This window comes from Sus scrofa, chromosome 6 (genome assembly GCF_054392235.1).
Source record: "Sus scrofa isolate SSC_HxYL_T2T_F1_AM1 chromosome 6, Sscrofa_HxYL_maternal_Yorkshire_Landrace_v2.0, whole genome shotgun sequence".
In the NCBI taxonomy this organism is placed as follows: Eukaryota; Metazoa; Chordata; class Mammalia; order Artiodactyla; family Suidae; genus Sus; species Sus scrofa.
In genome coordinates this window covers 52554926-52581852 of record NC_139388.1, presented here as the reverse complement: position 1 = coordinate 52581852, position 26927 = coordinate 52554926, and the positions used below count along the sequence as shown (strand labels likewise).

The 26927-nt window shown below is 55.8% G+C and overlaps 2 protein-coding genes across 23 annotated transcripts in view; both read left to right on the top strand.

Annotated features, from left to right (window-relative positions):
- The window catches only part of AKT2 (AKT serine/threonine kinase 2), a 60738-nt gene extending 40098 nt beyond the window's left edge, over positions 1-20640 (top strand). For 17 of the 18 annotated variants that reach the window (XM_013988560.3, XM_084957980.1, XM_084957989.1 and 14 more), the window contains 12 exons: positions 418-546; positions 2006-2117; positions 11232-11385; positions 11856-11987; positions 13455-13520; positions 14629-14697; positions 15176-15298; positions 16651-16779; positions 16979-17193; positions 17673-17760; positions 17869-17971; positions 18948-20640. In XM_013988560.3, the coding sequence (XP_013844014.3) occupies positions 418-546; positions 2006-2117; positions 11232-11385; positions 11856-11987; positions 13455-13520; positions 14629-14697; positions 15176-15298; positions 16651-16779; positions 16979-17193; positions 17673-17760; positions 17869-17971; positions 18948-19027 (1400 nt within the window). In that variant the 3' untranslated portion in view covers positions 19028-20640. 18 annotated transcript variants of the gene reach the window in all.
- Positions 20641-25237: 4597 nt separating this feature from the next.
- The window catches only part of CCNP (cyclin P), a 147411-nt gene continuing 145721 nt past the window's right edge, over positions 25238-26927 (top strand). For 4 of the 5 annotated variants that reach the window (XR_014806105.1, XR_014806104.1, XM_021094384.2 and 1 more), the window contains exons 1-2: positions 26457-26521; positions 26601-26798. Coding sequence is in view for 2 of the 5 variants with exons in the window: in XM_021094384.2 (XP_020950043.1) it covers positions 26516-26521; positions 26601-26798 (204 nt within the window). In the remaining 3 variants the exon portion in view is untranslated. Of the gene's footprint in view, positions 25359-26456; positions 26522-26600; positions 26799-26927 lie in introns of those variants that run through there. The other variant, XR_014806106.1, reaches the window with a different exon arrangement.

Sequence of the window (26927 nt, the reverse complement as noted above, 5' to 3'; positions counted from 1 at the left end):
CGTTCATGGTTAGAACAAATGAAAGGGGTCAAGGGGCACTCAGAGGGCATAGCTGTAGTTCGACCCGGCCTGGCATGGTGTTTTGACACTTGATCCACCTGCACAGCTGTACTGGTGAATACTAGCCCATGGGATTGGGCCTTTCAGGGCCACAGGGCGTGTGTGTTTGGAAGCCTAGACCTCCCGTGGGACTGGGCCACGTGCTGGCGAGGATGGCTCACTGCTGGCCACATGCTGAGGCCTTGGGTACTGCAGCAGGCGCCTTCCTGACAGCCATGACCTCTGGATCACTGGGCCCAGCCCAGGCCCAGCCTGCATCAGCCAGGGCCCTCCATCATCCTCATGTGGTGCCCCTTGGGAGGCCCTAGGTGCACTGGGCTGGCTGCCCTGACCTCTTCCCTGCCCCGCCTCGCTCAGGTGAATACATCAAGACCTGGAGGCCCCGGTACTTCCTGCTGAAGAGTGACGGCTCCTTCATTGGCTATAAGGAGCGGCCCGAGGCCCCCGACCAGACCCTGCCCCCCTTAAACAACTTCTCCGTAGCAGGTGCGTTTCCGGGGCTCAGGGAGTGGCTGGCCAGTCTTGGGGCGGCGGGGGGGCACGTGAGGCCTGATTATTCCTGGGCTTTGAGCTTGTCTGGGGCCCTCAGATGTGTTTGCCACCTCCCCCTGCTCCAGCCCTGTGTGGTCTGGGCTTCAGAGGCTGTGCTGGCCGGCGATGGAGAGCGGGAAGAAGAGAGAAGCTGGCGCATCTCCCAGCCTTCCGGCCTCTCGTGGTGCCTGAAGTGGTGCCTCTGGCCGGACACTGACCAGTGAAAGCTTGGCAGGTTCAGAGCCCTTGCCTGGGCCTCACAGAATCACAGTCCTGCCCTCGACCCCCTGCCAGCTTCCTTCCCTGCTGACCTGATGGGTCACCACGTCCTTGTCCCACCTCCTAAGAACATTTCAGAGACACTTGTCTCTACTACTACTTTGTAGCGCAGGCCACTGTCCTCTCCCAGCTCGCCCCCTGCTCTAGCCTCTTCCCAGCCTCACCTTCCAAGGCCGCCCCCACCTGCTGGCTCTGGAATCCAGTCCCACTCACCTCTCTGTTGTCCTGGTTGCTTTCCTACGTGCTGGTGACCCCAGCATAGCTGTTCCCAGCCCTAGGCTTCCCACCTGAACCCCCCATGTGTCCTGTGCAGCTTCCTGCTCGTTTCTCCCTGGATATCTTCTCATGTGCCACCATGGGCTCCCTGCATGTCCCAAACTGCCTTTGAGCCTCCCCTCCCTCCCCAGCCTGCTCCTGCTCCCTACCTCCCTCTCAAGGGAGGGCCCTATTGCCCCTCATCCTCAGGCCGGCAGCCAGGGCCTCATTCCAGATGGCTCCCCCCACCCCGCTGTGGCCTGTCTCCCCGCCTTTCCCTCCCCTCCCCCACTCTGGGGAGTCCCAGCCTCCTCCCTGGTCCCCATCTCCATTCTCTCTCACCTTCATCATGGCAGCCAGAGGGCTCTGAATCTGTTCGCATCCCTTCCCTATTTAAAGCCTTCCATGGTCGCCTGCTGCCTTCAGAACCAAGTCCAGATTCCCCGCCATGCACTCCGAGTCCCGCAGGCCCGTCTGGGCTCACCTCTCACTCCTCTCTCCTCGGCGCAGAATCTGCTCTTCCCTAAGTGTGCTGGGGCCTCTCTCACCTGTAGGCTTCTGCACACCACGCACCCTCGTGCCTTCAGGGCCCAGTGCAGAGATGCACTCTGGGGCACCCTCTGGAGCCCCTGAGCTGGGTTTGCTGCCTCTTGGGCTCCCCCCCGGCACAGCCCTGACCACGGAGCCATCACTGTCTGGTGGGCTGCCCGCTTCCACACACGCACTCACTGGACCAACCTTGAGCCCTGTGGGGGCATGACCAGGGCTGTCTCGGTCACCGAAGTGTTACATGGCTGACACATGAGGTGGCTCGGGGAATGTGGGCTGCAGGCTGGCAGGGCTGCCCCTCACCCTCCCTGCTTGCATCGCCGTTCTGCAGAATGCCAGCTGATGAAGACCGAGAGACCTCGGCCCAACACCTTTGTCATACGCTGCCTGCAGTGGACCACAGTCATCGAGAGGACCTTCCATGTGGACTCCCCGGATGAGAGGCAAGTCTGGGCCTCTGCGTGGCCGCCCTTTAAGAGGGACCCCAGGCTCCGTGTGAGGAGAAGGGACGCGGGTGGACAGAATTCCCTGAGCCGCTGCTTAGGAGTTTCCCTTTTGTGAGCTGGAAAGAGCAGGGGTTCTCAGTCTGCAGCCCCCTCTCTGTGTCCTCAGACGGGAGGATACATTGGAACACGGTGGAGCCTGGTAACAGTAAGGAGCTCCGGGCCACTTCAGGGCCTCTGACTGTCGAAGATCTGCAAAGGATCTCAAGGAGCTGCTTTTGATTTTTGAAAGATATGTTTAATAATCAGAAGATAAGGAGTTCCCGTTATGCCTCAGCCAGTTAAGAACCTGACTGGTATCCATGAGGATGCGGGTTCGATCCCTGGGTTAGGGATCAAGATGTGGCATAGGTCGCAGAAGTGACTTGGATCCGGTGTTCCTGTGGCTGTGGTGTAGGCCAGCAGCTGCAGCTCTGGTTTCACCCCTAGCCTGGGAACTTCCGCATGCCGCAGGTGAGGCCCTAAAAAGAAAAAAAAAAGATCAGAAGGTATATTTATTCACAAACAGCACAAGGAGGTGTGCAGTGAAAGCTTCGCCCTCATTTCAGCCCCATACGTCCTGTCCCCCACCCCCAAGTTAATTGCTGTTTTTGTGTGTCCTACGAGAGCTTCTTCACAGCGAGCGGACAGGCTCATTCAGATAGAGGCTTTTGTGCCCTACTCCCCTAGTTTTTTCTTCTTACACAAAAGATGGCATCGTATACAAACTGTTCTGAACTTGCTTTTTATACATAATGCATCTTGGGGACGCTCTCTGCTTCAGGATATATAGAGCTGCTGCTCCTGCTGACGCCATTTTTTTTTTTTTTTTTTTTAGAAACAGGTACACATCTGTGTCCCCAAGTTTGTTTAGCAATTCTGTATTAATGGTGACTGGGGTTGTTTCCAGGCTTTGGGGCTCATTAGAAGCAATGCGATAGTTTAAATGCCTTGTGCTCATCTTGTTTGACCTCTGTGCAAGTAAATCTGTAAGATGAGTTGTCAGATGTAGGATTGCTGGGTGACAGGGAATATGCATTTGTAATTTTGAGATTTCTTCTATTAGGCCGTGTCGTAGAGTGTCCTCACAGCCTTGTGTTTTCAGACATAATTTTTATCAACTTGATCAGTAGGAACTGGCCCCTCAGGGTGGTTTTAACTGGCCTTTTTTCTTTGTTGAGTTTGAGTGTCCTTTATGTGTTCACAAGCCATGTGAACTTTCTCTTCTGAGCTATCTGTTCATATCCTTTGTCCTTCTTTCGGGTACTTGGTCTTTCTTATTTTTTCTGTAACCTCGATATATGGGAGAGCTTAGCCCTTTGTAATGAGTGGCAGATATTTTTCCCCCACTTTGTCCCTTTGGTCTTTACTTTTTTTGTTTGTTTGTTTTGTTTTTTTTGTTTTTGTCTTTTTGGTATTTCTTTGGGTTGCTCCCGTGGCATATGGAGGTTCCCAGGCGAGGGGTCGAGTTGGAGCTGTAGCCACTGGCGTACGCCAGAGCCACAGCAATGAGGGATCCGAGCCGTGTCTGCAACCTACACCACAGCTCACGGCAACGCCGGATCCTCAACCCACTGAGCAAGGGCAGGGACCAAACCCACAACCTCATGGTTCCTAGTCGGATTTGTTAACCACTGCACCACGATGGGAACTCCTGGTCTTTACTTTGAGAAACAATCCTTTAGCTTGTCTGTGGGTTGAGGATTCAGCTGATCCTCTGGAGAACCCTAGAATAGTGCTGTCCAGGAAGAGTTTCTGCCATGATAGACATGTTCAATGCCTGGGGTATCCAAGAGGGTAGCCAGTAGTCACATGTCCTTTTGAGTATTTGAAATGTGAGATGTGGCTAATACGACTGAGAAATGGAATTTTGTATTGTATTTAATTAATTTAAGTTTAAATAGCTACATGTAGCTGGTGGCTACCCTTGGGGACATTGCATTTCTTGAGCGTGCACAAAACAGTATCATAAGATGTATTACCATTAACCTATACTGTAATCACTATTACAAAGCTTCCAAAGGTTAAAACATACTTGCCCTGGAGTTCCTGTCGTGGCACGGTGGCTAACAAATCCGACTTGGAACCATGAGATTGCATTTTCAATCCTTGGCCTTGCTCAGTGGGTTAAGGATCCAGCGTTGCCATGAGCTGTGGTGTAGGTTGCAGACTCGGCTTGGATCCCGAGTTGCTGTGGCTCTGGCGTACGCCGGTGGCTACAGCTCCAACTCGACCCCTCGCCTGGGAACCTCCATATGCCGCAGGTGCAGCCCTAGGAAAGGCAAAAAGACAAAATAAATAAATAATAAAATAAACTATACTTGCCCCACCAAGGGGGACAGAATGACATCTCAGGCCAGCTGAGGTGTTACTCAAATGAAAACTGGACACAAAAAACATGGACTGCCAGGAAAGCAAATTGAGACCAGTAGGTGCATAGAGTCTAGGTGTTGGGCTGAGTTTTGAGGAGTGAGTAGGAGTTGGCCATGGAGATGGGAAAAAGAAGGTGGCTTCAGGAAAGGGACCAGCATAAGCAAAGGCCTGGAGGCGAGACAGTTTGCCATCCCAGGGACCACAGAGGGTTATGCGTCACTAAAGAATCAAGGGCTGGGGGTCTTGGAAGAGGGGAGGTGGAGGCCTTGAAGCTGGCGAGCTCAGCCGGCACCTGGACTCCAGGTGGAGATCCTTGCGGGGCTTGGCAAGCAGTGAACGGATTGGGGTTTGTCACAGGGTTGCTGAAAGATTCAGGGGGGAGTGGTAAACAGGAAGCCCTCGACTCAGCCGTAGCTGGCATGCACTGGGCAAGCCTGGAGAAGGAGCAGCGGGAGCCAGCATTGAGTCGTGGTAGGCGAAAGACCTGCTCTGGCTTCCATTTTAGCAAGGTCCCATGCTCTTCAGCTTGGGGAAGAATCCATTTACTGAGTGTGGGGCTGGAGAGCTTCCTTCCCTTAGCACCTGCCGTGCCTCTGGAGAGAAATCTGCTGGGATTGCCGAGCCCCAGCCCCAGATCCCTGACCTCAGGCCCAGGGAAGGTGTGAGCTGGAAACTCAGAAGGGGAGGCTGTCCTCCCTGCCCAGCCCAGGCCTGGGGTGGGGGTGGGGGGCGGTGGGGCAGAGGGCTGACCGGGTTGGGACGGGTTGTCACCTGGGTGCTGCAGTGGCCTGCTCCCTGGGCTCCTGCACAGCAGCCTCCCATGCCTTCCCCAGGGCAGCTAGAGCGATTCCCCTGCTCACTTTCCCAGCTTGTTTCCAGGGAACAGAACAGTTGAAAGAATAGTATAATGCCTGAGCAGCTAGATCCCTGTGTCCAGGTTCAGCAGTTAAGCATCTGTCACGTTCGCCTCGTCTGGTGCTATCTTAGGCTGAATCCTGACCTTCTGTTCATACTTGGTGACACTTTCCCCCTTAATCCGTCAGAAAAGCCCTAAGAAAAAGAGCTTTTCCCTACAGAATCATGGTGCCATTATCACAGCTGAGATGATTATAACACGTACTTACTAACGTCCTCGCCATATCCATGCTGTAGTTGAATTTCCCCAGTTGTCCTCAAAATGTTTTTCAAACCAGGATTTGAAAAACCCAGGTACATGTTGTTTCTGGCCTCTTTTAATCCAGCCTTTGTCTCTCCACTCCCTGCCCAACGACATTGAAATTTTTTTTTTTTTTGGACAAGCCAGGCTAGTTGTAGGATGTCCCATACTCTGAATGTGTCATATTACTGCCCTTGGGTACTGTTTTCTTTGTTCTTTTGTGCCTCTGTTTCCTGTAAACCAGAAATAAGATCTGAAGCAAGGCTGGCAAATGAGGGCCCGGCCTCCTATTTTTATAAATAAAGTTTTATTGGGACACACCATGTCCATTCATTTGCCAGTTATCTCTGGCTGCTTTTGCTACCCAATGGCAGAACTGAGTCATTGTGACAGAGACTGTGAACTGCAAGGCCTAAAATATTTACTATTTGGCCGTTTTCAGGAGAAGTTTGTAGACCTCTGGTCTTGGCAGGTATACTTCATAGTGCATCACATTAGTATGATAGATATTTTTCTTTGACCTCAGTATGCAGCGGCTTGATGTGGTATCTTATTTCCTAGACCAGGGATTGAACCCAGGCTGTAGTGGTGAAAGCACTGAATCCTAACCACTAGACCACCAGGGAACTCCTGCATTAGTGTGATCTTTTAATGTGAGTCTTATCCTGTAATTTCACTGTTTAGACCTCCAAGTGGCTTTTATCCCATTTGGAGTGAACTCCCAAGTCAGTGCTCTGTTCTACAAAAGTCCTGTGTGATCTGACCTCTGCTCCAGAATCATTTCCTACTGCCACTTCCCTCCCTTTGGCCACCCTGTCTCCATGCTGTTCCTTAAACATTCCAAGCATACTTCCTACCTTAGGACCTCTGCGCTTGCTGTTTCCTTTATTTAGAATCCTCTTCCCTCGGCTATGATGACAGTTCTCTTTTTAATTTGCAAGGTCTCTGCTCATGTGCCACCTTCTGAAGTGACCCGCCCTGCCTTCCATGACTCTGTTACCCTTACCCTGCTTTATTTTTCTTTATAGCACCTACCCTACCAAGTGTGACATTTTGTATTTATTTGTGTGGAGAATGTAATAGGTGTTCAGTATGTGTTTGTTAAATGAATAAAAGAATAATTGAACTAATTCCCTGTTAAGCCAGACTTTACTCTGAGGCTTTTACATATATTAACTCATTTTATCCATACAGTGTTTCTTTTTGTGTGTGTGTGTGTCTTTTTTTTTTTTTTTTTTTAGGGCTGCCACCCAAGCCGTATGGAGGTTCCCAGGCTAGGGGTTGAATCAGAGCTGCAGCCGCTAGCCTACACCACAGCCACAGCAATGAGGGGTCCGAGCTGTGTCTGTGACCTGTGCTGCAGCTCACTGCAACACCGGGTCCTTAACGCACTGAGCAAGGCCAGGGATCGAACCTGCATCCTCATGGATACTAGTCAGATTTGTTTCCGCTGAGTTGCTATGGGAACTCCCTATCCTTACAATATTTCTAAGAGAGAGTTCTTTTCACCTGCTAAACAGGCATATGATGGTGAAACTGAGGCACAGAGAGTTACAGAATAAAAGAAAGAAGACCTGAAGGACCTGGGTTTTACCTACTGGGCAGGGCTGGGCCCAGGTCAGCCAGGTCAGCCCATGTGTGGGTGTCTTAACAGAGGGGGAACCCCAGATGCCCTCCAGCTGTGAACACACCCCTGGATGGGAGGTTAGGGAGAGAGGTCCCCATCTGCCATCAGACCAGCAGTCAGTCACTGTTCCTGAAGCTTCGATGAGGACAGGCCTGTGCATTGTGGGCAGCCCTGGCCTCTCCAGTTCACCGAGCTGCCTTCGGGGGCACAGTTTGGTCTGCTCAGCAGTGTAGCCCGGGGCTGGAGTCAGATCAGCCACTCCGCCCCTTTCTCAGTGGGGCTCGGTCCCCCAGCTGCTGTGAGGAACACAGAAGGAGATGTGAAAGCCCCTGGCCCGGGGCATCCCACGCCATGGAGCTCCTTTCTCCCCTCTGTCGCCTCTGCCGCTGGCACCTCTCACCACGGGGCTGCTGTTGTCTCCCTGTGCTGCTTCTCTCACTCCAGGCCTGGCCTCACCCAGCAGCTGCTGACTTCAAGCAGAAATCAGATCCTGTCCCCCCTGTAAACCCTTCCACAATTTCCTGTGATGATAAGGATTAAGACATAAATCTCTTACGGTGGCTGTGGAGCCGGGAGTGGCCTGTGCTCCCTCCTACCCTCATCCCCTCGTTCCTCTCTCTCTGTTGGCTCCAGCCACACCCGCTGTGCCTTCCTCGGAAGGCACCCATGCGCATCCATGCGCCCTCCTTGTGCCCTTGGCCGTGCTGATAGCTCTGCTTGGTTTCTTTTCCCTCTTGGTACTTCGCTGGGCTGCCCCCTTCCTGTCACTTCCCTCCGTTTTGTTTATTTCATAGCGATGGGCCAAGTGCCTCTTCTCGGCACTGGGGACGTCCCACATTCCAGGGACATCTTTCAGGCCCTGGCTTATATACCACCTCCTCAGAGAGGCCTTCCCTGACCACCCTCTGAGAGGGGGCGTCCTCTGCAGTCCCTGCCTTGGAGCCTTTATGCACTTGTATTCTTCTGACGGAGCTTGTCCCTTGCGGCACCCTCAGCACCCAGAACAACGCCTGGCACGCCCAAGGCACTGGGGGAAGTTGCTGCCCTGCTGGCTGGCGAAATTCTCTCAGCCCTCTTGACATGTTTGCTCAGCCTTCACTGTGCCCTTACACGGGCCCTTGAAGCACAGGAAGGTCGCGCAGCCTGCCCAGTGTTGCCTCTGGGAAGGGGCAGAGCTCAGACTCACTCCAGCCCATCAGGCTCCAGAGTCCGTGCTCTCAGCTGCCGCGCCGGGTCCAGGGGCCGTGGGAGGCAGACGGAGGCCAGGTGAGGCCACTTGGGGTCCCAGCTCCCTGCTCCCGGGCCTAGTGCTGCTTGGCGGAGCGGGGCTGGACGTGTGCCCCCGAGCCTCTGGTTGCTGGCCGTCACTGGGCAGACGCTGGCCTCTCCGTGCCTCGTCTCCATGTTTGTAGGATGAGGCAAATGCTAGTTTCTGCTTCACACACAGGGTTGTGAGGAGGACTCTAGGAGTCAGCTCGCCTCATGTAAAGCATCCCTACAGCGTCTGGCTGTGGTGTGCTCTGCGAGACAGGGCGTTGGCCTTGCTGGTTAGTGGGGAGGCCTCCTTGGACGGGTGTCCAGCCAGGACTCCCGAGAAGGGGCTTTGCTTTGCCCGCTCCTGGGCTCCTTGACACAGTGACCCTTATTCCACAAGCCTTCCCTCGAGCACAGTCTGGTCTGGGAGGAAGCTGTGGCTTTCATCAGGGCGTAGCTGGTGCTGGGAGGAGGGGCCATCTGGGCTGGGGGCTCTGCTCCACTGCTGTGACCTGCACGGGTGACTCCATGGCTGTGTGCCTCCGTGTCCCCCCCAGCCCCCTTGAGGAGCATGGAGTGAGGTGGCATGTGGTTATTTCCTCAGCGTGTCCTGCAGGGGGCAGGAGGGTTTCTCCTGCAAGCTCTCCTTTGAGGGGTGGAAGGTGCTCAGCCTCAGCTCTGGGTGGGAGCTCCCCTCTGCCCCAGACACATGTTGCAAACCCTTGAGGAGTCTCCTGGACGGAGGCCCTTGCTTTTTCTCTGGAATTCTCAGTGCTGCAACCTTGCCACCCCAGTCCAGTTGGCACAGGATCCGGGGCTTGTCAGGCGGTGGGAGAGAACCAGCCTCCTGCATCCCAGTGGGTTGGGATGGTCAGGGCCCACCAGTATCTTTAACCGCTTCCGTGAGTTGAACACGTCCTCTGGGTGCAGGCTTGGGGCACAGCAGTGGCGGGAGGCCTGAGTGCTGCCTGATGGCAGAATTGCTCTGTGAGCCGTAGCTCTGCTCCCCAGCCCTGAGGCCCAGAGAGGCCCCTGGGTATTGCTGCTTGTGCTGCCTCCCGGGCCGAGGCCGCGCCGAGTGGTTCACCCAGGCTGCTCTTCTCCCTCATGGACAAAGATGAGAGCACACTGCACATCTTGGTCTGCAAGTTGCTTTTTTTAGTATGTGGGGGTCCCTCAAGATCTGTGTATGTTTTTTGTTTTTTTGCCATTTCTTGGGCCGCTCCCGCGGCATGTGGAGGTTCCCAGGCTAGGGATCCAATCGGAGCTGTAGCCACCGGCCTACGCCAGAGCCACAGCAACGCGGGATCCGAGCCGCGTCTGCAACCTACAGCACAGCTCACGGCAACGCCGGATCGTTAACCCACTGAGCAAGGGCAGGGACCGAACCCGCAACCTCATGGTTCCTAGTCGGATTCGTAACCACTGCGCCACGACGGGAACTCCGCATTTTAAAATTTCTGAGAGGACAATTATGATCTGATAAATCATATCATGGGATATACTCCCCCTCCCCCAGTTTTTGAAAAACAGGAACATAGTGTAAGGATAGGGATTTATACTGTTATTTGTTCCAAAGAGGGCATGGGGAAGGCAGATTGAGAAATGCCAGCCTGAGATGCTGGGTCAGGGAGGGAAGAGGCTCCAGCCGCTCAGCCGGGGTGTGTCCCGGGGCTGGGGCCGCTCTGGGTTTTGGCTGCTCAGTCTTGCCCAGGCACCTACACAGTAGCCCGGGGGCTGGGTCGCAGCATGGATGAAGGGATGTAGTCTTTGCCTCCTGAGTGAGGCTGACATCCGTGGCTTATCAGGAGGGCCCCAGACTCTGCTTGGGCTTGGGGAGGGCTGGTGTGCCACGCTTGCTATTGCACTATTGTGATGCAGGAAAACTCATTTAAATTTTTTTTTTTTTTTTAATTTTTTGTGTGTGGTCTTGTTAACTTACTTCTCCTAGATGCGTTTTCCTTCTCTACAGACAGAACTGTTTGCTGGTATCCAGAGAAAATCCTTTCCTGGCACGTTCTGAGTCATGAGTGGCAGAACGAGTCGATCATTCTTAAGCCCATCTCCCATGTGCTGGGGCCTGCTTCCCTGTCTGCCCCTTCTCTCCCACGTTCCCACCCCTCCAGGACAGTCCCTGACCCTGGGCAGGCAGACACCCCCAGGGAGTCGTCATGTTGGTCAGCTTTTGGCTTGCGAGGGCTTCGGTTTCTTCAGCTAATGAAGGCTTCCTTCTGTGCATGGTTTTCTTTTATGAAACACTGGTCACTTGTACTCATGAGCTCGTCCTTCATTCCAGGGGACTCAGAGGGCAGCGTCTTTCTCCCTTGTTCAGGGCTCAGGCTGGTAGCTCGTTTTCAAGGGGCCGTGAGAAAGGCAGTCTCTCCTCTAGTTGTTTATGTGCTGCCTGACCTCAAGTGGCCCTCGGGCCAGGCCCCTCCGCAGGCTAGATGGTCTTTGTCCTTGCTCCCCTCTTGGCCTCTCCCACCCACGCTGGCCAGAGGGCCTATAAGATTTCAGTCTGGTCCGCAGCTCTCCCCAGGTCAGACAGATCTCCATACGGTGGCCCGAAGGTGTTGGGTCATTTGCTTGTCCATTGTGGCTCGTGGGGCTCAGCGCTTCCTGCCTGAGGCCTGGCGCCCCAGGACTCATAGGTGTCCCCACACAGGGAGGAGTGGATGCGGGCCATCCAGATGGTTGCCAACAGCCTCAAGCAGCGGGGCGCAGGTGAGGACCCCATGGACTACAAGTGTGGCTCCCCCAGTGACTCCTCTGCTGCTGAGGAGATGGAAGTGGCAGTGAGCAAGGCTCGGGCCAAGGTGGTGAGTCCTCAGGGTTCGGGGGGAGGCGGGAGGCCGGGGTGGGGTCGGGGGTTGCAGCACGGGGAGCATTCCTCTCCCTCCCAAGTCTGGCCCTGCCGCCCTTGGTTTCCGTACAGAGCGTGTGGCCCAGCCGCCACCCTTCCCGACTGCCCCGTAGGGTAGGGCATCTCAGCACTGCTCTGGGCCCCTGGGCTGAGGCAGCTTCATCCTGGGAAGTCGTGAAGATCCCTCACCCCCGTGGCAGAGCTGTGGGCCCAGCCCCCGCAGGGCCCCATGCCGGAGAGCCAAGGAGCTGGAGAGCCTGGCTCCGCAGGCCACTCCAGAACAAACAGTGGCTGCCCAGAGCCTCCCTTCCCGCTCATGCCTGAGTGTTTGGGCAGCAGTGTCCTTTGACTTTCTCTCTGTTAAAATTTCTTCCCGTGGGCCCTATGCCAAGCCCGACTACCCGACTCTCTCCCCGTCCCGGGCAGACCATGAACGACTTCGACTATCTCAAGCTCCTGGGCAAGGGCACGTTCGGCAAAGTCATCCTGGTGCGCGAGAAGGCCACCGGCCGCTACTACGCCATGAAGATCCTGCGGAAGGAGGTTATCATCGCCAAGGTGGGCCCTCCCGGGGGACTGGTGGCCGCGGCCACGGGCACACAGCACCAGGCCTGACTGTGGTCAGGAGCAGGCGATAAAGAGCCTATAGGGAGGCCAGAAGGGGTGAGGGCTTGGCTCTGGGTGTCTCCGGAGGAGGCTGGGCCAGGGTTCTGTTCCTTTTTCCCCCTTATTTAAAGTTTTTAAAATGGAAAATTCCTAACATACATACACATTTTTAAAAAGAACAGCACATGCAGTGGACTCCCACGTCACGGGCATCCAACTGCAGCAGTTACTAACATTTGGCCGGTCATGTGCCATTAGGTCTGCCTCCTCTTTTTTTGTTCTGGGGCATTTTAAGGCATGTTCTAAACATCATATATTTCGGCCATACATACTTAGATGTGTATCTTTAACAGATGATGATTTGAAAGACGATAATTGTGGTCCCACCATGATATCCAGCAAAGCTGACAATCCCTGATGTCATTGGTCCAAGGCATGGTTTCTCAACTTGGGCACTGACATCAGGGCCTGCAGTCTCTGCTGTGGGGACTGCCTCGTGCCCCACAAGGTGTCAGCAGCATCTCTGGCCTCGATCAGGACCGCCCCCCCTACTCCCCCCAAGCTGTGACAGTCAGCAGGATCCTTAGACATTATCAGCAACATTATTACTTTATGTCCTGGAGGCAGATTCGTCCTCTGGAGAGCCAGTGTCTGGGCTCTGCAGGCCAGATTTGTAGCACCTGTCCAGGCGACTGCCGTGTGCTCCGTTACCAGGCTTGAGTCTGCGTTGGAGTCCTGGGAGGGGCCCCCCTGCCCCGAGTTTCTGACTCATGGGCATGTAGAGGGGCCTGATAATTTGCTTTTTTTGGACTTCCCTTGTGGCACAGGGGGTTGCAGATCTGACATGTCACTGCAGCAGCTTGGGTTGCTGCTGTGGCAAGGGTTCAGTCCCTGGCGCAGGAACTTCCACATGCCAAGCATGGCCAAAAGACAAAATTGCTTTTTTCCCGGTTCCCAGGAGACACTGATGCTGCCAGAAGGGGGACCACACTCTGAGAACGGCTCCTCACAGCCTAGAGTCCTGGTTAGATCCAGGCCTTTATTTCAGCAAGAGCATTTATAGGTGGTGACACCCACAGTCAGTGGATCACCTCAGGGGTCTCAGAATGTCTACTTGTCCTCCTCTCCCTATGATGTCAGAACTGGCCTGTGGGTTCAGGTGGTGACAGCCTGATCCTCGTGAAGTCCCCGTCAGCTTTTCACCTTGTGCTTTTGAGAGCGAGCCGCTGATTGTCCTTGTCAGGGCCCACTGTTTCATTAGGGCTTGGGAATGACAGCGTTTTGCTCCTGCCCTTCTCTCCGCACATTGGCTCTGAACGGAGTTGGGCTTCCGCCGACATTGCTCCCATCTCTCAGGTTGGGGTGGGGGTGGCCGGCATGCCGTTGTCCACCAGCCCCTCAGCCAGGCTCTGTCTGCAGGATGAAGTCGCCCACACGGTCACCGAGAGCCGGGTTCTCCAGAACACCAGGCACCCGTTCCTCACCGTGAGTAGCACTCTTGTCCCAGGCGGGCCAGGCCTGCCTGTGCGCCCTGTGGGCTCCCAGACCGATCCCTTAGGACAGAGCTCAGGGCAAGGGCCTGACCCCTACCACTGTGAAGCACAGACCGGATATTGGCCAGGTGGCTGGGGTGCGGTATTGCTGGTTCAGGGCAGCTTCTTCATAGATGGTGGCTTTGTGTCAACACCTCTGTAACGGATGACATCAGATTATAGATGGCCCCAGGGGAGCATGGGTGCTGTCTTTATGGGTTAGAGGTGCTAGCCCAGCTGGTCCAAGTGGAACATTGATTTTTTTTGTTTGTTTTAACTTGTTTATGGAGGTAATCCTAGAAACAGAGGTGTTACTATTGCGCTGCCTCTCACCTCGGGCTGAGCAGACACCTCTTTGGGCTACAGTCTCCATCAAGGCCAGCAGCCAGCGGTTGAGTGGACCAGGTTGAGGTCCATTTCCCTAGCTCGCTTGCTGTCCAAGAGTCCCATTGAGCCGTAGCACTTGTTCAGAGGGAATTTGACAAGGTTCGTCAGTGTAGACGACAGGACGCAGTAGAGGCGTTGTGAGGGGGGTCCCTGAAGGGCTTCTGAGAAACTCTCCCTGGGGCTTCTTAGAGCACAGTTTGAGAACTGCTCGTTTGTTGGTGGACCATCTCTCCGTCCTGTTTTGGGGGTTGACTCCCAAGCCACTGCCAACTGCTTGCCAGCAAACCCTGTGTGTGTGTGTGTTTGTGTGTGTGTGTGTGTGTGTGTGTGTGACATTTGACTGTGAAATGGGAGGAAGAGGGATGTGAAACAGCTCTGGGTGCTCGGAACACACTCTCTCCCCTGGCTGGGCCTCTTGGAGGCGTCATCGAAGGCAGAGGACAGGCTCGCTGGGCGCAGTAGCCCTTTCCCTGCCCTCAGAGCTGCGAGCTCACTCACCTCCCACGAAAGGCGGAGCTAAGGTTGGAAGCCTGGCTGCCTGATTCCCAGGGCCCAGGCCAGGGCAGGGATTGCATGTGCAAAAGCGGCGGTGCCCCTTCCCCTCACAGCTGGGCAGAGAGCCTTCCTTCCCCCCACCTCCCGGCCGGCTGACTGGCCACCTTCCTTCCCCACAGGCGCTGAAGTACGCCTTCCAGACCCACGACCGCCTGTGCTTCGTGATGGAGTACGCCAACGGTGGCGAGGTGAGCTGCCGCCCCCAGCCTGCCTTCCCGGGTGTTGGAGGAGGCCAAGAGAACCCATGGCTGAGCCGGGATTTGGGGCGCAGTGGAGACTTACTGGGTGTCATCTCGTTCCACGCGCCCCACCCCCAAGGCAGCCTCCACTGTGCGGGGCAGGCACAGGCCCTGGGAGGTTGGTTAGGTGGCTTGCCCACATTCACACAGCTAGTGCGTTGGTGGACGGGATACAAACCGGGGTCCAGGAGCTGTGGCGAGGGCTGCAGAGGAAGTTCACAAAGGCCTGTTGCTCTTCATTCTCATCCCTTGCTCCTCACCTGAGCCCTTCTCTGCTCACTGCCCCTCACTTGGTCCTTCTCACGGTCACTGGTTGGTTCATGGAGCAGTGTCGCTGGCCAGGGTAGGGTGCTGGGGCCATGCACAGGGTCCCATCCTTCCCTCTTCTGGGCCAGGGTCTCACCTCCCCTGTCCCTGCTGCCTGCAGCTGTTTTTCCACCTGTCCCGGGAGCGCGTCTTCACGGAGGAGCGGGCCCGTTTCTACGGCGCGGAGATTGTCTCGGCTCTGGAGTACCTGCACTCGAGGGACGTGGTGTACCGCGACATCAAGGTGAGCGAGCTCTCGCCTCAGCCCAAGGCACATGCGCGCACTGGGCAGGCCATGCCCAGACCGCCTGCACATCTGCTGGCTTCCCCCTCCTGGGAGGGTCTGTCTGTCCTGTCCTGGGAGCTGAGCCTCCCCACCGGGCCCACCGGTTCCACAGCAGGCAGCCCCACGTGGGCCCTTCCAGGTCTCCCTCAGGGCAGCTGGAGGGCGTAAACGGATCTAAGCCCTTTAGAAGGTGGTCTAGACGCATGCGTCCCCTGTGAGCCAGCATTGTGCCCTAGGAGCAGGCGCGGGAACAGATCTCTGAGTCCGTCTTAGAACATGGACACACGCGCTCCTGGCAGCACTTGTTTACACCAGCCCGACACTGGAAACAGCCCAGTGTGCCCTGGGGGAGAATGGATGAAAGACAGCATGGTGTGTCGCACAGCGGGACTCCGCAGTGCAGGAGGGCAGGCTGCGGTCACCACGACCGCCTGGCCCGGCCGCGTCCTCAGGCCAGTGCTGAGGGGAAAACCCGAACACACGAGATGACGCTCTGTGGTTTACAGTGTAGACGTAATGAGGAAAATGGTAGATAAAGGCAAGGAAGAGGCGTTCCTGTCATGGCTCAGCAGTTAATGAACCCAACTAGCATCCATGAGGACGCGGGTTTGATCCCTGGCATCGCTCAGTGGGTTAAAAATCCGGTGTTGCCATGAGCTGTGGTGTAGGTCGCAGACGCGGCTCAGATCCCAAGTTGCTGTGGCTGTGGTGTAGGCCGGTGGCTACAGCTCCGATTGGACCCCTAGCCTGGGAACCTCCATATGCCGTGGGTGCAGCCCCAGAAAGACAAAAAGACCAAAAAAAAAAAAGAAAAAGAAAAAGGAAAGCAAGGAAATTCCTTCTCTGTTGGAAGGGGTGGCAACTGACAACAGGGAAGAGCACAGGTGGTCTTTCTTGACCTCGTGCCAGTTACGCAAAGGCCCATTAAATTGCCCGTTGGTGTGACGTTTAGGGGAAAAAAGGAGAAAGATAGTGTTCCTTGCATCCGCAATGTGACAGCCGCAGCCCAGGATTTGGGCTGGGCCCCTCATTGGCCCTCCCTGCTCTGGTGCCCACAACTGGGAGCAGGCTGGACAGAACCTGGCTCCTAGTTCTCCCTTCCTTGCTTCTTTCCAGCTCCCTGGAGGGCCGCTGGAGGCTAGGGAGGTGTTGGGACTGGCCTCCCTCTGAGCCTCGAAAGGCCCAACTCTGGGCCTGGCCCCACCTGGAGCCCCTGGCACAGCAGCCAGGCCACTGCCCCATCAGGGAAGGCTCGAGGCCTGGCAGGAAGGCCTGGGATACATTGTGTCCCTGACACATTGTTTCTACAGCTGGAAAACCTCATGCTGGACAAAGACGGCCACATCAAGATCACGGACTTCGGCCTGTGCAAAGAGGGCATCAGTGATGGGGCCACCATGAAAACCTTCTGTGGGACCCCCGAATACCTGGCACCCGAGGTGTCTGGGGCTGGAGCTCCCAGGGGCGGAGGGGGCGCTCAGACTCGTGTGTTTCCCCCGCCTAGATGCTCGGGGGGCAGGGCTCCAATTCCCTCCGTGGCCCCCCGGCTCCAGGCAGGACCATGTCCCCCTTGGGCCCCTCTCAGCGCCGTGGCCCTGGGGACATGGGCCTGGCCCCTCATTGGCCCTCCCTGCCCAGGTGCTGGAGGACAACGACTACGGCCGGGCCGTGGACTGGTGGGGGCTGGGCGTGGTCATGTACGAGATGATGTGCGGCCGCCTGCCCTTCTACAACCAGGACCACGAGCGCCTCTTCGAGCTCATCCTCATGGAGGAGATCCGCTTCCCGCGCACGCTCAGCCCCGAGGCCAAGTCCTTGCTTGCGGGGCTGCTTAAGAAGGACCCAAAGCAGAGGTGAGGGCTGGCATCTGCCCCGCCCAGCCCAGTGCCATCTGCTGCCGCTTCCCTCGGCCTGGAGCGGGCAGCCCATGGAATGCCTGGTGTGTGTGATCCCTGCACAGACTCTGATGGTCCCCACAGCTGTCCCTTAGGGAGCTTTCTCTTGGCCAGGCCTGTACTTAGCTCTCTGCCCGCGCTGCCTTGTTCCATGGGGACACTGAGGAGCAGGCTGGCCCTGTGCCTGGCCTCGGGTGGTAGAGCCAGGATGTGAACCAGCTGTCTGCCAAGCCCGCCCTCTCAGCTCACACCCTGCCCCCGGCGCCAGGTTGCAGCCTCCCAGCTCTGACCCTGGGCATGTGCGCTTCCTCCTCTGGGAAGGGGTGGTCTGTGGCCGCCACAGAACCAGTACACGCTGTTCAGGGCCTGCACCAAAAGCCCATCTCCCAGCAGCCGGCTGCCCTGGGAGGTGGGTGCTCATGGCCATCTCTGCCCAGGCTCGGCGGGGGGCCCAGCGATGCCAAGGAGGTCATGGAGCACAGGTTCTTCCTCACCGTCAACTGGCAGGACGTGGTACAGAAGAAGGTGAGCACCTCTGCCGCCTGCTCCCTGCAGGAGCCCGGCTGCTCCCGGTGACCTGGGCTGAGGCCTCCTCTCCTCAGGGTCCTGAGCCTGAGCGCCTCTCCTCCACAGCTCCTGCCACCCTTCAAACCTCAGGTCACATCTGAGGTCGACACTCGGTACTTTGACGACGAATTCACCGCCCAATCCATCACAATCACGCCCCCGGACCGCTGTGAGTGTCCAAGGACCCCCACCCAGGGGCCTGGCTGGGCGGTGGGTTGGGGGAGTTGGCGCTAGGAGAGGAAACGTGCAGCTTCCCTTCCACGTGTGGGCGGTTTGCCTGCAGTGTGCCTGCCAGGGCTTTGGCTGTTCGCCCTCCATGGAGCCACGGGCCACAGCGCTTGGCGGGAGCCTGGGCAGGAGACACTTGAGTTGTCAGTGCCCGCGGTCACCCGGACCTTTGGGGCTGGATGGGTTCATTGATTGATTAGCTATTTGAGTTCTTAACTCCCACCCGCCCCGCGCTGGGCTCTGCTGAAGGCGCAGCAGTGACCAGACAGTCCTGGGCCCTGCCCTTAGGGAGCTCAAAGTCTGGGCGAGGTGACAGCCCAGAGTGATGAGGCCTGTGGCATTAGGAGCCACAGGGTCTGGAGAAGCTCAGAGGAAAGCCTGCCTTGGCCTGTGAGTCAGGGAGGGTTTCCTGGAGGAGGAGACCTGGCAGCCCAGACACGTTCCTGGCTCAAGGAGTGCATGTGAGCTGTCCGGGAGCCTTGCAGAGGGCAGAGTAGCTGAGGGAAGGGTAAGGGCATCAGGGCCAGAACTGGGGGATCTTGGGGGCCACCGGGAGGAGTACGGAGCTGCAGTGCTGCAAGCCCCCGAGGGGTTCTGGGGGAGGAGGGAGGGGCTGCATTAGGGCTTTAGAAAGTGGCCTCCCGCCCCCACCCGGCTGCCTGTTCGGGGAGGATGTGTGTATGTGGGGGGGTGGGAGTGGTGCCCAGGGCCAGTGAGGTTGGGGCTAGACCCTGTGTGGCCTGGGGCAGAGGAGCACGTGGGACGCTCAGGAGACGGAGTGAGGCTGTCGGGCCTGGGGGCCAGGGCTCAGGCCTGGGGGTGGCGCTGCGGTGGGGGCTGCAGCAGGGGAAATGGCTGAGCCTCTGTCCCGCTCTCGTTCTCGGGTTCTCCTCAATCCATTTCCACCAACGCTGCAGATGACAGCCTGGGCTCGCTCGAACTGGACCAGCGGACCCACTTCCCCCAGTTCTCCTACTCGGCCAGCATCCGGGAGTGAGCAGTGCTGCCTGCCCGCCGCCGCCACAGGACACTCGCACGGCTGCTGTCACTGCCGGGGGGCTTTTTCTTTTTTTTTTTTAAACTTTTTATTTCGCCCTTTTTGTTTGTGTCCCCATTCCTCATCTCCTTACCCCCGTTTCCAGTTTTTTCTTCAGCCCTCTGCCAAACGCACCTCAGCGGTCCCAGTGGCCCTGCCTCCAGAGTCCTGTCCTGCCTTCTCCTTTGTGCCCAGACCAGGGTTCGGGAGACTCTCCACCTCCTGCCCCAGGACCACCGGGCCTTTGGGCGGTTGGAGAGATTTCAGTTTTTAATCAACCCAAAGCCCAACACAGAGTGAAGGGCGAAGCGTGGAGCCGTGGGGTCTATGCGGATTTCTGGTCGGGGCGCCCGCAGGCTGCCTGCCCGTGCTGCTGCTTCTGTCAGAGGCTCCCTTCTGGCGGGCCGCCTGGTGGACAGCGCCCTGGTGCTGCCTTCCTTGCCCTGTCATTAGGCTCCCAGTGGCCTGGCGTGGGGCAGTCCAGCCCCCTTCTCCCATGGGGGCAGAAAAGCAATAATGTCCAGGGACAGGGGGTGAGGATAGAGGGTAGGGATGGGCCTTCTGGAAGCTGCGTGCAGGATGGGGGCTTAGGGCTCCCTCACGTGGGTGGCGCCCCATCCTTCCTGTGGGGAACTAGGAGGGATTCTGGGGGGTGGGTGCTGCCTGCTGGGCCTCCCCTGCCACCCGCACCCCCTCAGCTGCTCTCCTGACCCTGTGGAGGAGGCTAGCCTCCCCGCCCACCAGCCCCGTGCCTTACCAGGGCTTCCTTCCAGCCGGCCTTACCTCCTGTTGCACCCCCGGCCTGGCCCTGGCCCCTTTTGAGGCGGGGGGCACGGATCGTCCCCCTTCTCTCTGTCTGGGGCGGAGGGGTGCCAGCCTCAGCTGTTACACATCTCGCACCGAGACAGTATTGGGCCCTGTGGACTTGGGTCAGAGAAGGGGTAGGGCAGGTGTCTGGTACGTACTGGGTTGGGGGCCTCTGAGAAGGGAGGCTCCAGGCCGCCTCCCCACCCCTTCTCCGGGCCCCACATTCTGCAGCCTTAAGGTGAACCTGTCAGCGCTGTGGGCACTTGGTGTGTGCCTCGGACTGTGTGTGTCTGTGGGTGTCCCTGTGCATCTGGGATGCAGGTGCATGTGGGAGGTGTGTGTGCGTGTGTGTCGGGTATGTGTGTGTGAGGGCAAGTGTGTCCTGGCCTCCGGTGTCCGTGGTCTGTGTGGCCCGCCCCACCCCCCGGCCCAAGCATTTCATCCTGGCGGGGGGGATGTGCTGGCCAAGCAGGGGAGCCGTGCCTGAGGTCCACTCGTTGCCCTGTGCCTCCCCTCCCCCCAGCATCTCTGGGTGTTTGGAGTTTTTGTGGTTTTGCTCTCCCCACCTCGCCTGTAGGCAGTTCACAGAGAGACATCGTGGGGTGGGGTGGGGTGGGGTGGGGCTTGGTTTGGACGGGTGGGGTTCTTTTTTTTCTTTGTGTGTGTGTATGTCGTTAATCTGACAGTTCTCCTTCCTCCCCACTGGCCTGTCCTCGTCCCTCGTGTTTGTACGGTACAAGCAATAAAGACACTTGTTTCAGACCGAGGCCCACCGCCCTGGGCCTTTCCTTGCTTCCAAAGTCCGGTTCCAGGCACCTGCTCCCGTGGCTTGGTTCACAGGGCCTGTGGAGCCTCGAGGCGGGGAGGTTAGGGGGGTGGGGGCACTGGGGGGCGCTGCTGAGGAGTTAGGGGAAGGTGCCTGGGCTGGGGGTGCAGTGGACAGAGGCCATTCCAGCCTCTCAGGAGCTGTTTGGGCAAAATAAGGTGGAGAGACGGGTGGGGAGGTGTGAGGTGTTGCTGGGCCCTGGGAGAACAGCGGCAGGAGTGGGCTTCCCCTGCCCTTGAGCCCTGGAAGGGCACTGCCTGCACACCTGTTCTGCCCACTTAATGGCACCCGGTTCCAATACAGCACCCTCGCTGGGTCGCTGGGGTTGGCGGTGGCTGTCCGCTGGGAGCAGCCGTCCCAGCTCTGAGAACGCTCTCCTCTGGAGCTGTCGCTGTCGTCCTGGAGTTCCCCTGGCCAGGGCCGGCACAGGTGAATGCAATGTCAGATTTTGCCTGAAAGTGTAGGGTTTCCCACACATGGAGTCTTTGAGATCTTAAGTGAGGGTCCCGGAAAGTCAGGTCCTACAGCCAAGACTCAAGGAATTTTTTTGTTTTCTAACTTCATGTGGGCTTTGTTATTTATTTCGTTACAAAAGTACGTCCTAGGGGTCTTGCGTAAATGGCAGAGAGGTGTATAAAGAAAAGCCTTTTACTTTCCCGTCTAGTGGTAGTGCCTGGAGGCAACCGGTGCTAGTTTCTTCTCCTGCCGCACTGTCGCCCAGACCTCCGTGGGCCGGTCCCTGTGCCCACCCAGGCGGGCCTTGGTCGTCTCACTCCGTGGCTGGGCCTCCGCAGGTTCCCCAGCTGCTGCCTCAGTGGAATGTGGACTCTTAGGTGAGCTGCTGCTTATTTCCGTAGGACAACTTTGCCGAAGAGGGAGTTTTAGAGGGAAGAGTTTCCCTAATAAAATGTTAGCAAGCAGGAAAATTAAAATTTTAGGAGATTAATCCACATGTGTGCCATGTAGACAACATCACATTTTGTGACTGTGTGTGAAGAACAGTGCAAAACAATAAAAGGAGGAGGAGGAAAGTCACAACCACCCCCGGTCTTGATCAGTCATTCTGTTCCTCACATCACCTCTGTGCCAGGGGACCTGGCATCGCGAGAGGCTGTCCCTCTGCCCCTGTAATGCCTTCTTCCCGGTTGATGTCAAGCCGCCGGGCACTCCCCTGCCGCATCTTACCCACTCCTGGCAGCAGGCACGTCCGTGTTGGGTTCTCGGTAAAAACAAGATCCTCTTGGAGCCACTTTTCTGTGTGTGTGTGGGGGGGACTCCCCGTGGACACTGCTGTCATGCTTCCAGCCACTTCACATGCTGAATCGGTTGGCTGGGCCTCAGCTGATTCAGCTACCCCCTGTTGACAAGAATTTACTTGGTTTCCAGTTTGCTGCTCCCAGCAGTACTGTAGTAGATTTTAGCTCAGCGGCGTAGTCCATCTTTGCTGTGCTTATACTTTTAAGTTTGTGTGGATTCCATTCTTGGGTTGCTGTATTTTAGTACATGTCAGAGAGCTTTCCCTGAAAGTGTAGCGACCCCCCCCCCTTTTTTAGGGCCACACCTGCAGCATATGAAAGTTTCCAGGCTAGGGGTCAAATCGGAGCTGCAGCTGCTGACCTGCACCACAGCCATAGCAATGTGGGATCCTTCACCCACTGAGTGAGGCCAGGGATTGAACCCGATCCTCGTGGATACTAGTCAAGTTTGTTACTGTTCAGTTACAACGGGAACTCCGTGATTCCCATATTTTAACCTTAATTTTGAAACAATTGCAGACTTGTGAAAACTTTGAAACTTTCAAAAATAGTACAACAATGACTCTAGTACTAGAGCAGGAGATGTACACAGTGAACCTGGAGCAGCTTGTGCCAGAAAGTAAGGACCTGCTCAAACCAAACCCTTACTGATCAGAGTGGGTGAAGGGACATGGGAGCCAACAGGAAAGGACCCAGTGGCCACAGCTGAAGGCAGTCTGAGCAACAACAAATAGCTTAGTATTGGGTTACGCCCAAAGAGGAAAACTGAGTTTGTGTTGATGGAGATGACAAGGGGTGAGAAGAGACGTGTCTCTCTGCAGAATTCCAGGTGATTTCTCTACATGCTGCACCTTCAAGGAGGGAAAGTGGAAGCCTCGCTCCTTTGGTGTGGGCTGCACGCGACTTGCTTCCAAAGAGGACGGTGTGAAAACCGGCAAGGGCAGCTTCCCCAAGGGCGAAGTGGAGCCTGGCCAGCCGGGTGGTCAAGGGCAGCATCACAGCCGTGAGTCACACCGTGGTGCGTGCTTTTGCCAGGAGGTGATTAGAATGCTGCTTTTCCCTGTGGTCCTTCTTCCTAAAACACACACTCTCCGTCTAATAAAAAGAAAACAGGAGTTCCCATAACAGCTCGGTGGAAATGAACCTGACTGGCGACCATGACTCCTCAGTGGAGTAAGGATCCGGCGTTGCTAGGAGCTGTGGTGTAGGTCGCAGACGCGGCTTGGATCTGGTCTTGCTGTGGCTGTGGTATGGGCCAGCTGCTACAGCTCCGATTCAACCCCTAGCCTGGGAACCTCCACATTCTGCGGTTGCAGCCCTAAGAAGACAAGAAAAAACAGGAGTTCCTGTTGTGGCTCAGCAGGTTAAGGGCCAACCTAGTGTCTGTGAGGATACAGGTTTGATTCCTGGTCTTGCTCAGTGTATTAAGTATCCAAGATAGGTCGTGGATGCGGCTTGGATCCTGATTTCTTGTGGCTGTGGTGTAGGCCAGCAGCTGCAGCTCCGATTAGCCTGGGAACCTCCATATGCTGCAGGTGTGGTCCTAAAAAGGAAAAAAACAAAACAGTCCTCAGACAAATTTCAGTTGACGGACGTTCTGCAAAAACCTGACCACTAGTTCTCACAACTGTCAAAGTTGTTCAAAACGAGGAGAGCCTGAGAAGCTGTCACAGCCAAGAGAACTTAGGAGACATGGAGACTAAAGGCATGCTGACGACGATCCTGGGACAGAGGAGACGTTGGGCTAACACCTCAGGAAATCGGCCTCGAGCAGGGGATTTCCTGACACCATATCCCTGCTTGTTCCTTAAATTCTGACAAGCACCTCGCACTAGTGTAAGGTGTTCATAGAAACGGGTAAAAAAGAAAAAGAAGGGGGTGGGTATATGGGAACTTTGTCCTCTTTGCAACTTTCTGTGAATCTATTCCAAAATGTATAAAGTTTTACAAGGAGGGATTCCCCGGTGGCTCAGCGGGTTAATGGTCTGGTGGTGTCACTGTTGTGGCTCAGGTGGCTGCTATGGCCCGGGAACTTCCACATGCTGTGGGCACAGCAATACGAATTTTCATCTTCACACAGGTTCCCCGTGATATTCTTCATTGACTTTATGCTTCCCTCATATTTCTGTGTATGTCCCCAAACAAGGACAGTCTCTCATCGAGGTTAGAAAATTAACACTGAATCAAATGCTTTTCTCTTGAGCCTTAATCAAATTTTACTAATAGTCACATTAAATACACTGTATGCAAAAGAAGAAGGGAAAAAAAAAGTCCTGGCTGGTAATTCCGTCCAGGCCCACATGTTCTATTCAGCTGCCAGGTTGGAGATTTAGAGCACAAGTTAATTTGCAGAATTCTCTCAATCAGGGTTTGTTGCCTGATGTTTCCTTGTGGTTATATGTAAGCTGTTTTTGACAGAATTCCCAGAAATAAATGTGCCTTTCTCCGTGCATCCTGTCAGGAGGCACGTGCGGTGATCTGCTCTTTGCGTGGTGATGACTCTGAGCCCTTGGATAAGGTGGTGTCTGTCAGGCTTCTCTGTGAAGTTACTGTTTTCCCTTTGTATTTATTTGGTACAGGCACATCATTTCATTGTGCTTTGCAGATACTGCTTTTTTTTTTTTTTTTAAACAAATTCAGTTTGTGGTAGTCCTGTGTTGTCAGATAATGGTTAGCATTTTGTGTGTGTTTTAGCAATAAAGTATTTTAAAATTAAAGTATGCACATTGGTGTTTTGTCTTTTAAGGCCAGGACCCGTGGCATATGAAGGTTCCCAGGCTAGGGCTCCAATCAGAGCTGTAGCTGCCAGCCTACACCACAGCCACAGCAACGTGGGATCCTTAACCCACTGAGGGAGGCCAGGGATTGAAACTGCATCCTCATGGATGCTTGACAGGTTTGTTTCCACTGAGCCAGGAGGGGAACTCCAGAAAGTATGCACATCATTTCTTTAGACATAATGCTATTGGACGCAGTAGACTGCAGTAGAGTGTAAACGTCCATATGCGCTGGGAAACACATTTGTGTGACTCAGTTTATTAGGATATTTGCTTTACTGCAGTGGTCTGGGATTGATCCTGCGGTATCTTGGATGTGTGCCTGTACTGACTCTGAGAATACACCCTGACAATGAGCCCCAAGGGGAACTCCAGACCATCATCTTTACGTTACATCCGGCCTGTTCATTCATTCAGCAAACATTTGAATACCAATTATGTGCCAAGTCCTGTTCTAGGCACTGAAAATACCAGCCAAAAAAAAAAAAACTAGATAAGCCCTGCCCTCACGAGGTCCACATTCTAGTCCAGAGGGAGACAATAAATAAGGCAGTAAGTGCGAAGGAGAGAATAAGTGCACAGAATGGGCACAGGAAATGCTCAGGATGGCACTTTGTATAGAGAAGGTAACATTTGAGTAAACATCTTATAGGAGGTGAAAGGTCTCTGAGGGAGGAGGTTCCAGGCAGAGGGAAGAGCTGGTGCAAAGGTCCTGAGGTAGGATTGTGCTTGACATGGGTGAGGATGAGCCAGGAAGCCAGTGTGATGGGGGAGGAATGAGTAAGAGGGATAGGAGATGAGCTCAAAGGTGTGTTTGGGGTGGGAAGATGATATTGGGGCTCTTGGAATTTCTGAGGGTTATGGAAACTGGGATGTGCTGAACAGAGGCAGTGTGAGCTTACTCCAAGTGTCAAAGGGTCATCGCTGACTGCATGGATGTAGCAGGCTGTAGAGGATGGGGACAGGAAGAGCAGTGAGCAGGCTGCTGCACTAGTCCAGACTGGTCCCTGGTGACTTTCCCTGATCACTTTGTTGTAGTCTGTGGGCGTGGTAAAGGCAGCAACCACAGGTGACAGAGGAAGAGGCCCTCCATCAATATTTGTGATGGGATTTATAGCTCCCATGCCTTGAGCTTTTGCTGTATTAGTCTCTGTGCTGGATATTTAACAAACACGATCTTACAAATTCCTCAGGACAGGCCAAGGGTCAAACCCACACCACAGCAGTGACAATACAGAATCTTCTTTTTTTTTTTTTTTTTTTTGGCTTTTTTTTAGGGCCACACCCGAGGCATATGGAGGTTCCCAGGCTAAGGGTTCCAATCGGAGCTGCAACCACCAGCCTACACCACAGCCACAGCAACGCCAGAGCCTTAACCCACTGAGCATGGCCAGGGATCGAACCCACGTCTTCATGGATGCTAGTCGGGCTCGTTAACCACCGAACCAGGACGGCAACTCCACAAGGCAGAATCTTTAATGCATTGACCCACCAGGCAACTCCCTCTTGTCAAGCAAGTTTTTAAATCCCTACTGTTGGGGACGAAAGGGAAGATCAAAGGGCCTGTGTCTGGTCAGATAGTGAGTAGCAGGACAAGGATTTTCTCCAGCTGCCCGTCCTACAGGATTGTGAGGGGGCAGAGCCAGCCTGCGTAACCTTCACCATTGCCTATGCACCTGCCCAGGTGAGGCGCTCAGCGCGCGTGCGCCCTGGCGCTTTTAAAGCACCAACCTTGACCAGGTTCTCCGCTTCAGCGGGAAGAGGCGGGCGCTTGGCTTGAAAGATGCTGGTGAGCTCAGAGGAGCCAGGTTCCCCCCTCCCGGCTCAGGCCTATCCCCAGGCTCTGACCCAGCCCCTCTCCCTTGCAGAGTCCAGCTGGCTCCCTCGAGCCAGAGCCTCGGAGCACCCCAGTCCCTGACGGGGTCCCGGCGGGCAGGGGCGTCTCCCCAGGACGCCTGGAGAGGCGGTCGGGGCCGTGCGCGCCGCCGGGGCTGGAGGAGGCTCTGAGCGCGCTGGGGCTGGAGGGGGAACGCGAGTACGCGGGAGACTTCCTCGCGGAAGTCCTGGTGAGTGGAGCCGGGGCGGGACACTCGGGGGCCAGCAGGCCCGAGGCAACGCTGGCGCCACCCACATCCCTGGAGGGCAGCAGAGGGGTTGGGGTTAGACGAAGCCAAAGCGACGCAACTCCCACCTCG